This window comes from Gymnoscopelus braueri, assembly GCF_963280865.1.
Source record: "Gymnoscopelus braueri genome assembly, chromosome: 13".
Lineage (NCBI taxonomy): Eukaryota > Metazoa > Chordata > Actinopteri > Myctophiformes > Myctophidae > Gymnoscopelus > Gymnoscopelus braueri.
Genome location: NC_137615.1, coordinates 27,502,868 through 27,515,103, shown reverse-complemented (window position 1 = coordinate 27,515,103; position 12,236 = coordinate 27,502,868). Strand labels below are relative to the sequence as shown.

The window sequence follows — 12,236 nt, the reverse complement described above, 5'->3', positions numbered from 1 at the left end:
TCTATAGGAATGTGTGTCCACAGCTAATCTCGCAAACCACTGGACTGATCAACACATTTCTTGTGCACACAGCCAGTAGGCCAACATACCGTAGTATTAATAAAATAAAATGAACATTACACATATGTTTTATACTTTTTTGAAATATTGAACTTTCATTTTATAATGGAACTTAATGGGGCTCGGATCGGGCTGAAACATTACCCACATTTTTTGTTATTTGTCAATCGTCATAGATATGTCTGACATCACTGGCTGGCTGCATGAAATCCAAGATCTACATTGGACACAGATCCAAATGATTGCATTTTTTCTTGTCAACATATTGAACAAAAAGCAATTATGTTCATCCAGCCAACAGCAGATATACTGTAGCTCATATCTGGAAGTCCTAGAACTCCATTGATGTCCAAATACTGTTCCAGCGAGTCACAGTGCTGTACTGTTGCTTTGATCAACATCATTCATCATTACGATGAACACAGACATTGTACATTTTACCAGAACTAAAGCGATGGCTTTTGCGATCTCCTTTTCAGAATGTAAAAGTTGAATGCTCAGGGAAGTCTATGTTCATCATAATGATGCAGATCAAAGCAACAATATAGCTTTGTGACTTGTTGTAACTGTTTTTTGGACAACAATGGAGTTCTATGACTTCCGGATATGAGCTATATCTGATGATGATGGCGCAAACTTGAGAAGGAGAAATGCATTATTCTTTTATGGGATTCTTGTGGACTATGTTGACAATACGGGGGTGGGGGTTCAATTACTCCGGCATTATCCTTTACCACTTAGCCCTATTTTAAAAGTATTTATTTAAAAGTATTTATGTTCTTTTTTAAGATCTTTGTCTATAGTGTACTGAAGTCCTGACTTCACTCGTTCATCCCCTGGTTCACATAATTCATTTCTCTGTGGAGAATAACATTGGGTCATCTTAGAATCGTCTCGTATAAGAATTTTGGTCCAAAAATAAACAAATTGTCCCTGCGCTATTGTCAGGGAGGTGGCACTGTATCGTTTATGATAGTCAGTCACGCATATTTGATAGTCTGTTTCTGGCGAATGTTATTAATTCGGCGGCGGTAACGTTTTCTCAGTCAGTTGATAATTCATGTCCATATGAGTCAAATCGCCGTGCTCATTTGTTTATTTTTGGAACACAGTTCTTACATGACGCAATGACGTGACCCAGGTAGGATGCGTAAATTACGTCATACTTCGGTGCTCTATAATGGCATGCCCGAAACAGGGATGCCAGGTTTAAAGTGGTTCAACATTACAATAAAGACACTGCTGCTTTCTGGCCTTTCAATGCAAATGCATGCAAACCCTAGTGTCCATATTCTGAGCAATGTCACACTGACAAGAGTGTGACAATAAAGGCATTTCCCCATTTCAACGTTTTCGGCAAATATATTTGGTGTAGAGAAGAAAAAGGAGGGGACTAAGTATAGATCCCTGGAGGACCTCAGTCAACAAAGCATATGGGCTATACATGGTTAAAGAGATCTTACATTTATTTAAAGTGCTGATAACACCTGCCCACTGACATGCAACACACACTAACTGTCATTACTGAACCTTGACCCTAACCATCTGACTGGGTTGGTAGCCCACAGTGACCTGGCCTCCAAAAGCAGCAATTAGTCCCTTAGCAGCTAATGACCTGGACCAGCTCCAGTGTGGAGGGACCAGAGCTGGCCGGGAGCTAGTCACAAAGACCATGCCAAGTAACGGCTAGACACATTCGGCCAGGGGCATGCACTGTAAGATTCTGAGTCTCCGAGTTATGTACCGATAGGCACAGAATCGTAAATAATATTGGTGGGGACTGCGTTACACAAACGCAGCACACTCCCAAAGCTGGCGCCGCCGGCAGCTCCGCGGAAGCTCTGCGGAAGCTGCCGCTGCCGGAAAATGCACTCGCTGTCCCTCATTAGGGGTTCAGTGTCTTGCTCAAGGACACTTTTACACTTACTCTGGGGGAGCCCGGGATCGAACTGGAAACCTCACGGCTTCCATCCGGCCGCTCTACCGGCCACTCTGCCCCTGAGCTCGCCTATTTCCATACCATAGACCCCGCCCACTCTCTGAGTGGACTGACTCTTGGTCTGGCGTCGTAAATGTGAACCTAGGACTTCTCCGGTACAAAATGTGTTGTCCAATGAGAGTCGGAAGTGAGCGTGGGGATCCCTTAGGATTGGTTTAGGGAATTTCTAATCCCCAGCCCCTTGTAATCGCCGACACATGGAGCCAATGTCAGACTGAAGCTCCACGCAGCTTCGGTCTGATAATCAGGCTGCCCCTGAGCCACTGCCGCCCCATTGTTGAAGTCATTATCCCGAGCATAAATCAACATGTACTTCACTTACATGTTCACCTTCGCCAAACATTCATTCAAATATTAAGCGTAGCATTAGCTAATCCAGACCATGCACAACTTGTAGAACTGGAATCTATAGACCCTGTAGACACCTGAAGACAGTCACAAGAATGTCAATTAGTTTTTAATTATCTGTGTGTTTGTGTCTCTCTACAGCAAGATGATGAGCGAATCATTCAGGAGATACAGAAGGAGGGCGAGGCAGAGCTGAACAAGAACAAGAATAGTGAAGGTCAGTATTTTCACTACTCATCTTCATTGAAGGTATATGGGCTGGCAGTGTTTTAACCACTTTAAGCCCTAAATAGTACTTCGACATACAACAAATACTGAAAATAGCCGATCTTTACTGTTTTTGAAAATATTAAAATTTGGAAAATATTGTTTTTTAATATTTATTTGAAACTGTTTGCCTATGACATGCCCAAAAAAGGGATGCCAGGTTGAAAGTGGTTAAAATAGTCTAGTCAAATACTGCCAAAAGCAGCATTTTCTGGTTTTGGTTTCCATGATATTGCCCATCATATTCTCATTGTCCCCTCGCATCTCTATTCTGACAAGTTCCCCTGACATGTCATGATCCTAAAGTATCAATTCATTTCCCCACCATTGAAACTAGAGGAGTTCCTATTATTCTCAATAGAGCTAACATATTTGACTAGTGAGTTTCCGTAACTTAAAATCCCATTCCTTTGTAATCATCAACTTCTTTTGATTCTTTAATGTCTATGGAGTAAATGAATGGGAAATTCGCTTCCAGAAATGGAGCTGTTCAAAAAGTGGGCAGTCACTGTTGAGCTTTATTGGAACATACATTATTTTTTCATTATTATCATATGTTATTATAACATATTTGACTAAATTACTAACGGCTACTGTTGAAACAAGTGTTATTTAACGCAATTCTGTGCAGGGTTTTTGTTCAGCTGCCAGTGTTGATGGTAAACGGGGATTAGAATGTAGGCTCCCAATCTAACAGTTGAACACATTATCCACTCATACTGGCTGCCCTGCTATGACCTCACAGAGAATGGCTGTAGTAGGGCAGGAGAGGTGATCTGTACAGCATTGACATTCTGTCTCCCTCCATCTCCCCATCTCTCTCAGAACATTCAGGGAAGCGGGTTGGTCCTCCTCCGGAGCCCGTGACAACCAAGCGGCCACGTGTGGGCCCACCCCCGGACAACCCTCTTCCCAACCCCGTGCCTCACCTCCAGGCCGTCCGCGCTCCCCTTTTGATCCCCCCACGTGTCATTTACCGCCCGGCTCCGCCCCAGGCCAGGGTGTTTCCGATAATCCCGCCCGGGTTGCCCCCGGCGCCCTATGTGCCCGCGCTGCAGCACCTGGCCCCCCTCGATCATCATCCTGCTGTCAATATCCACCATCACCGCAACATGGACATGCTGGACCTTCCAATGCACTACGGACCCCCACACAGATACTACAGACGCTTCTAACATGTACACAGACTACACACCCACAGCAAAGTGACTTCCTGGAAAGCTGTGGCGTGCACCACACGTTCTCCAGCTTGTGTGATTTTAACTTGGTTCCATGCAGTTGTCGTGCAAGGAAAATAGCTATTTTCGGTGCGTGACACGGCACGCAACCAAGTATAAATCAGGCATTATGTTGTTGCTGTTCACGTGCAAGTGATCAGACACACACACGCGCGAACACACAGTAGTTATGGGTGTGTATAGATGAATCCACTGCCTATTTTTTCTTTACGTTTTTTCTTTACGTTTTTTGAAAATATTAAAATTTGGAAAATATTGTTTTTTAATATTTATTTGAAACTGTTTGCCTATGACATGCCCAAAAAAGGGATGCCAGGTTGAAAGTGGTTAAAATAGTCTAGTCAAATACTGCCAAAAGCAAAATTTTCTGGTTTTGGTTTACATGATATTGCCCATAATATTCTCATTGTCCCCTCGCATCTCTATTCTGACCAAGTTCCCCTGACATGTCATGATCCTAAAGTATCAATTCAGTTCCCCACCATTGAAACTAGAGTAGTTCCTATTATTCTCAATAGAGCTCAACAGTGAGTTTCCGTAACTTAAAATCCCATTCCTTTGTAATCATCAACTTCTTTTGATTCTTTAATGTCTATGGAGTAAATGAATGGGAAATTCGCTTCCAGAAATGGAGCTGTTCAAAAAGTGGGCAGTCACTGTTGAGCTTTATTGGAACATTTTCATATGTTATTATAACATATTTGACTAAATTACTAATGGCTACTGTTGAAACAAGTGTTATTTAACGCAATTCTGTGCAGGGTTTTTGTTCAGCTGCCAGTGTTGATGGTAAACGGGGATTAGAATGTAGGCTCCCAATCTAACAGTTGCACGCAACCAAGTATAAATCAGGCATTTTGTTGTTGCTGTTCACGTGCAAGTGATCAGACACACACACACAGGCAGGTGCGAACACACACACACAGATGCGAACACACACACACACACACAGGCAGATGCGAACACACACAGGCAGATGAGAACACACAGTAGTTATGGGTGTGTGTATAGACGAATCCACAGACGCGCTGCCTGTAGCTACCTGTAGGCGGCCATTGCTGCGGTGTCGCGTCCGCGGAGCGTTGACACCGCAGCAATGGCTGCGTGCAGGTTAGCGCTCCGTGGATTTGTGTATAGATAGATATTTATTGATCCCCGTAGGGAAATTCAGGTGTCTTGTGTGTGCAGCATTCCTGGAAGGGATCGTCTTGCCCCATGGTTGAATCACCAGCTAAAATACATGAAACGCTGTACATGCATAGATTCAAGTTACGTTTCCAATGCCTCATTTTGCTGATTTCTTTTTCTCCTAGTTCATTTGGGGAGATCTGGTGTTTGTGTGAAAGCCTATTTTTAGTAATAAAAAAAAAGGCCAGAATTTATTTTCCCTCACACTTTTACTCTTTTCACAGCTCATTCAGATACATCGTTAGCGATTCTGATCCATTATTTAAGTCTCGCCACTTGTTCATTGACCATTGCAATGTGACTTGGTAGCTTTTGCAAATGTGCCGTGTGTCCCGGCAGTGATGGACCCCCCCAGCTCTTCAGGTGCAACATTGGATGGACACAAGTGCACTCACCTCGTCTTCTCCCACTGAACCCTGGGACCTCAGAACCAAGTGGATCTTCTCTGACCACACAGATGCTTTTTCTACTCTTCTACTAAGTCTATAGGCGGCTCTGAACTGAATGTTTGAGCGCTTGGAGGGGGGACCTTTTTTAATTACTGATTTATAAAGATTTTTTTTTTTCTAATAAACTGTTTTTGCGTAAACTATCCCGTCTGTCTGGTTCTATAAATTTGTCTTCATTCTCTTTCGATCTACCCACACGCTCTCATCTGTCTTTTCCCCTACCAACGTTTTTCCTCCTGTCTCTGTACTCGATATCATCTTTTGTGTGTGTTTAACCCCACCCCCATGCACAAAAAAGGGGCTGAGTCATGACAACTTAGCCCTCAGGCTGTGCACCAATCACATGACAGCCGGTATCTTTTCCACCAATCCGAGCACAGAGACAGCTTGGTGCTTTGTGATGTTATTGAGAGAAGGCACTTCTTTGTTCAGCTGAGTGTGCTGTAAAGTGTGACAAATCACTTTTCTACACATACACACTCATACAGACAGAGAAATGGAGTCAAACCCCCCCATTTTAGCCTGGGGAGCCTAATGGTTTCAGTCATGGATGATGTAAGACTGTGTGTGTGTGTGTGAGAGAGACCTAAATCAGCCTGTGTGCGTCACATAAATTGTACCTCTTTTGAGTGTGTGTATTCTATATAGAGCAACAGCCGAGTCCTGATGAACAAAGGTCATGTAATAACATGATGAATCTTAAAGCTCTCTGCTCTTCCTAGGACTACAAAATCCTGTGTGTTTGTTGAACTCTGCGATGACTTAAGGTCACGTGACCTTACGCTTACATCAAACTCTGGTATCTGCAGTGCTTTGAGTGTGTGCTTTGAGTGTGTGACTGCTGTTTGTTCTGTTATTTACTGTTTTTATTCAGCTCCAGCACCTCATCTAAGTTTTTAGTTAAAGGTAGTGTAAGTGATTTACTTTGGTTAAAATAAGTGTTAAATAGCTCTGATAGTACTCATTGCTATAGAGTGTTTGTTCAGTTAAAGGTCTCCCATGTCTCTCCAGCTCTTTATTAAACAGAAAATGCATTTTCAGTGCTCTTCTCTGATTGGCTTAAATGTTGACGCCTACCTGAAAATGTACTATATTCCGTTTACTAAAGAGCTGGAGAGACCCCTGTGACCAAACAAACGCTCTGTAGCAATGATTACTATCAGAATATAGTACTTTAACCTTTTTAACAAAATCATTTTTTTCCCAAAAAATATCACTTACCCTACCTTTAATGAATGAGCGGTGGTTTATTTCACTTTTCAGTTGTTGTTTTTTTTTTTTAACTCAATTTTTATTGGAACAAAAGGTTTTCAAAAAGACAAACATACATACATGAAAACAAGACAGAACATAAACAAGTGGGGGGGATAAAAAACAGTAACAAAAACAATAGAATGAAAAACAAAAAAAAATAGTACAAAAAAGACAAGAACGAAAACAACAATAACAATAAAACAAATAGGCTGCAGTCTACAATTTTTTGTTATTTTTCTGTTACATATTCGTTATACATTGTCCATGGGCTGAAAAAGAGATGACCACTTTTCCCAGTATTTGTGTGATTTATCCTCTTGTAGTCTGAGTATGAAAGTCAGTTTTTCCATATTGTATATTTCCCTTATTATGTCCATCCAATTGTCTTTGGTTGGGGAATCCTGTTGATACCAGCGACGTGTGATCGCTTTCTTGCTTGCTGCTAGAAAGATTTTGATTAAATATTTGTCAGGTGTCAAGAAATCTTCAGGAATATTTCCCAACACTTTTCAGTTTTAATTAAACAGATTTTTATAACATGCAATTTTCAGATTTAGGATTTATTTTTGAGTTTCATGCCTGATATCTGATGAAGAGGATCAATATTGTGTTATTTTAACATAGGCTTGAGCCTCATTGTTTAGTGACTAACTTTACTGTCTGTCTCTATGGAGTGACTCCATGTTTGTTGTAGTCATGGAACATTCCCAGCATGATGGTTGCTCAATTGAGTCTAATCATTTTTCAATAATAGCTGAAATAGCCGATCTACTATCTCAACGCATCGCTATGGGACACATTGTGAGCTTATGAATCTGCTATTTTCACTATCTTTGCGCGACACCGCCGTACAACGAGTACGACGCATTAAATAGGGCGTAGACTACTGTTGCAAAGGGGAGACAAAACGGTTGTTATCCCCTCTTTACATCCTCCCACCTCTAGATCCCTGAAATCAATTGCGTCTCAGTTTTTCATGAGTCCTATTGTGCTATATATTCTATTCTAGGCCTTGAATAGGCCCTAGGGCCTAGGCTCACCAGACATTGTGGTTTACAGCTGGTGTTTAATGGATTATAAGTGGATAGGATAATTATCCTCTAATAACTCATTTAATTCCAAGAACAAAGGATTGGCTGACGCAATGTCAGGATGATTCAATAGTGTGGTGTTATGCCAGTACAATTCTGTCAAAGCTGTACACAGTTCTGCATCAGCTTCCTTTTATTCTTGACAATAAAACCTAAGTCCTGTTAGATAATCAAGGTAATGTTTATTATCCTCCCCAAAACACAATTGAAAATATTTTGTTCTGACAGCCTTGATGTGCCTCTCCAAGCACAATCACAGCAATTTGATCCTCTATGGGATTTTAAAGTTAGCCTTTATTCGATATTCTCCAGTGGAGAGGGACAGTAAACCAGGAGAGAGAGTAGGGCAGTGACTTGCAGCAAATGGCCCGAATGAATCGTACCAGGGACTCGCTGTCAGGCTTTAGAGCCCATGTGGTATGCACCTTACACTCTCGGGCTATCGGGTCGCCCCACTCTGGGATTTTGATATGAGACAGGAAGGGGGCAGAGGATGACACTTTCAGTCGGCCAGTGTTCATTTGGTTGACAAAGACTAAAAGACTAAGATTTTTATATTTAGTCGACTAAGACTAGACTAAGACTCAGAAGACTCAAAGGACTAAGACTAAATCAGAATTTTCTGTCAAAATTAACACTGAGATTGACTGGCCCAGTTTGTGTATGTAACAAGCAAGCGAGGACCTATTTGCAATGTCATGGATTCGAATCATGTGGCATTCTTCTGCCCCCCCCCCCCCATGTCCTTTTTCACTGTACTAGAACTAACCAACAGAACATGGCTTACAAATGACCTGAACAATATTTATATAACATCAGGCAGAACAATGGCTGTCGGGTAGGCATAGGGCTCTCTGCTATCGATGCCCCACATTCAAAACATGCATTCATTGAAGTGGTATTTTTAACTTTCCCCCTGAATACATTTCCCTGCAGCTCAGTCTGGACCTGTGAGTTCCAGATGAGATATAAGCCCGACATGACCTATATCTACTGTAGCACCCCAACTAGATAAATACTGTATGTCTGCCTCAAGTTCCTGTTATTCTAGGACCCATTCCTCTGTGTGTGTGTGTGTGTGTGTGTGTGTGTGTGTGTGTGTGTGTGTGTGTGTGTGTGTGTGTGTGTGTGTGTGTGTGTGTGTGTGACACACACACACACACACACACACACACACACACACACACACACACACACACACACACACACACACACACACATTGTTGACTAACTTAACAGAGCCCTAGATGACCTTTATTCATCATCATCATCAAAGTGCGTGTGTGTGTGTGTGTGTGTGTGTGTGTGTGTGTGTGTGTGTGTGTGTGTGTGTGTGTGTGTGTGTGTGTGTGTGTGTGTGTGTGTGTGTGTGTGTGTGTGTGTGTGTGTGTGTGTGTGTGTGTGTTTACATTTAATTATTTTATGTAACGTTAAAGCAACAGGCATGAATGCTCAATTTTATTTTTGGTAAAGAAAAAGAAGGCAGGTTTTGGACCACCATAATTTCTGATGGAGACATCTGCAAATACTACACTAAATCACATGGGTCTTGTTAGATGTTAGATGGCATTATGTTTTGTGTGCATCAAAACAACCCCTTCCTGGCCCAGATCGCTGTCCTAGCGGTCCGGGCCTTACAGCGTTTCACGGGTTCGAGTCCTGTTCCCGACGAACTTTGCTGCATGTCTCTCCCCATCTCTCTCTCACCCCATTCCCTGTCTATCTACACTGTACTATAAATTAAGGCATAAAAATACCCAAAAATATCTTTAACAAAAAAAGATCCTGCTTCATATAGTTCTATAGTTCTTCCACAGTCAGTAAACCTCACGTATTCTCCTCTGAACTGACCCTTTCATTTCCCCTCAACAGATTACTCCCTAATCTGCTGGTTAACTAGTTACTGACTAGAAAGATGGACGCAGGTCTTGTTTTAACAATAGAGATGTCCTGATGAAGGTCTAACGACCGAAACGTCGATTTAATAAAGAGCATCCTTTTTGCAAGTTCCAGACAGTGGGCGGGACCTTTTTCTTTGATTAGATATCATAGATCCCTTTATGAACATTTGGACCTTCCTGGTTGTCCTTACGCACCTGTCACTAACCTTTGAGGCGTGCATCGGCCTTCTTCTTAATAAACTATAGGGAGAGAAATTTGATTCTCAAAATGGAGAGAATAAAAGAGAGAGATGGAATGAGAGGAAAGGTTTAGAAGGGGTATTTACATAAAAATAAAAGTAAGATTAAAATAGTAATACTGCAAAGGCCAGCTGACAGGTGGAATGAAAAGCAGAATTATAATAAATGGGTCAGTGACAAAATGGGGGTTGCAAGATAATACATTAATGCCTTTAAATCTTATTTTAAAGGCATGTAACAGGTTTGTTCAGACTAGATTTTGTAGTGATGTTGGTTGTGTTTTGAAAATACATTTGCATAATTTTTTACCATTCTGCCCCCTCTGGAACCTTCTGCCCCCTCTGGAACCATTCTGTGCCCTCTGGAACCATTCTGCCTCTCCCCTGGAACCTTCTGCCCCCTCTGGAACCATTCTGCGCCCTCTGGAACCATTCTGCCCCCTCTGGAACCTTCTGCCCCCTCTGGAACCATTCTGCGCCCTCTGGAACCATTCTGCCCCCTCTGGAACCATTCTGCCTCTCCCCTGGAACCTTCTGCCCCCTCTGGAACCATTCTGCCCCCTCTGGAACTATTCTGCCCCCTCTGAAACCATTCTGCCTCCCCCTGGAAGCTTCTGCCCCCTCTGGAACCATTCTGCCCCCTCTGGAACCATTCTGCCCCCTCTGGAACCATTCTGCCCCCTGAACCAGAGAATGATCTAGAATGCATACTTTGTAGTATGCATACTATGTACAGTATTATGCAGTATGGATACAATAAATGATCTAGTATGCATACTATATCAATATCATGTCAGTATCATAACACAGCAGGCGATAGACTGCCCCACGGCAGGTTGATACAGCCTGTAATGATCATCTATCGCCTGGTTAGGTACTGATTATGGTACTGACTAAACTATTGTACTGACTATGAAACTGACTAAACTATGGTACTGACTACGGTACTGGCTAAACTATGGTACTGACTACGGTGCTGACTAAACTATGGTACTGAGTCATTAACATTGTCATTAACTATGGTTAATGACTATAGTGCTGACTATGGTTAATGACTATGGTACTGACTATGAGGCTTAGTCAGCACCATAGTCATTAACCATAGTCAGCACCATAGTCATTAACATAGTCAGCATCAATGTCACTACAATTATTTGACAACTTTAGTTACAACTTTGTAGATCGAGATTATTGTTACAAAACATACATTAACCACTTCAGCCCTATATATATTTTGTGAGCTTGTACTGTAGATCTGCTATTTTCAAAAGATGTTTATACATTTTGAAAACTTGTGAAACGGGACTTTTGCTCAATGACTACTTTTACTTTTGATACTTTAAAGTAGTTCACCCAAAAAGATATGTATTTTCTATCCATTACACACCCCATGAAGCCTTGAATTCGTGGAGATTTTTTTGTTTTTGTCGCATTCCTAAGCTAATAATTTGATGACCGGCGGAAAGATGCTTTGAGTCTCCTACCGGAGAGTCTGCCGGTCATCAAATTATTGGCTTAGGAATGTGACAAAAACAAAACAATCTCCATGAATTCAAGGCTTCATGGGGTGTGTAATTGATAGAAAATAAGTATTTTTTGGGGTGAACAACTCCTTTTAAGTTTATTTTTTATGGCAATACTTTAGTACTTTTACTCAAGTAGTGGACTTTTACTTGTAACAGAGTATTTGTAAAAAAAATATTACTAATAAAAATAATTATGTACATAACTGTAGGTAGGCTGGCTGGATGTGGCATATCCACCCGGAAAAGTGAGGCTGCCATATAGTCACTTTCCAACATCTGCTGGCATCTGCCCTACACACCAGCATAACATATCTGCTTTTCTTGTATGAGGTGTAAGTGAATATAATGTGACATTTCTGGTCCCTGACAACACACACACACACACACACACACACACACACACACACACACACACACACACACACACACACACACACACACACACACACACACACACACACACACACACACACAGTTTGCCCCCCTCGACCCCCCTTCAATTCTTCAGACCTGCAGTTTGCCCCCCTCGACCCCCCTTCAATTCTTCAGACCTGCCGGTTTTCAGCAGCTGGTGTTGCCATGGTTACAAGGAGGGGGGGGGGGGGGGTCTCTCTCAGATGTGGGTGTAATAGGGCGTTGGCAGCCATTTTACATACAACCTCTCCTCCCCTTCCCC

At 42.0% G+C, this 12,236-nt stretch overlaps 1 protein-coding gene across 1 annotated transcript in view; it reads left to right on the top strand.

Annotated features, from left to right (window-relative positions):
- rnf216 (ring finger protein 216) overlaps positions 1 to 5,656 on the top strand; it is a 29,924-nt gene extending 24,268 nt beyond the window's left edge. The window contains exons 16-17 of the mRNA XM_080446062.1: positions 2,549 to 2,624; positions 3,500 to 5,656. Of these exons, the coding sequence (XP_080302188.1) occupies positions 2,549 to 2,624; positions 3,500 to 3,849 (426 nt within the window). The 3' untranslated portion in view covers positions 3,850 to 5,656. The remainder of the gene's footprint in view (positions 1 to 2,548; positions 2,625 to 3,499) is intronic.
- The last annotated feature ends 6,580 nt before the right edge of the window (positions 5,657 to 12,236 follow it).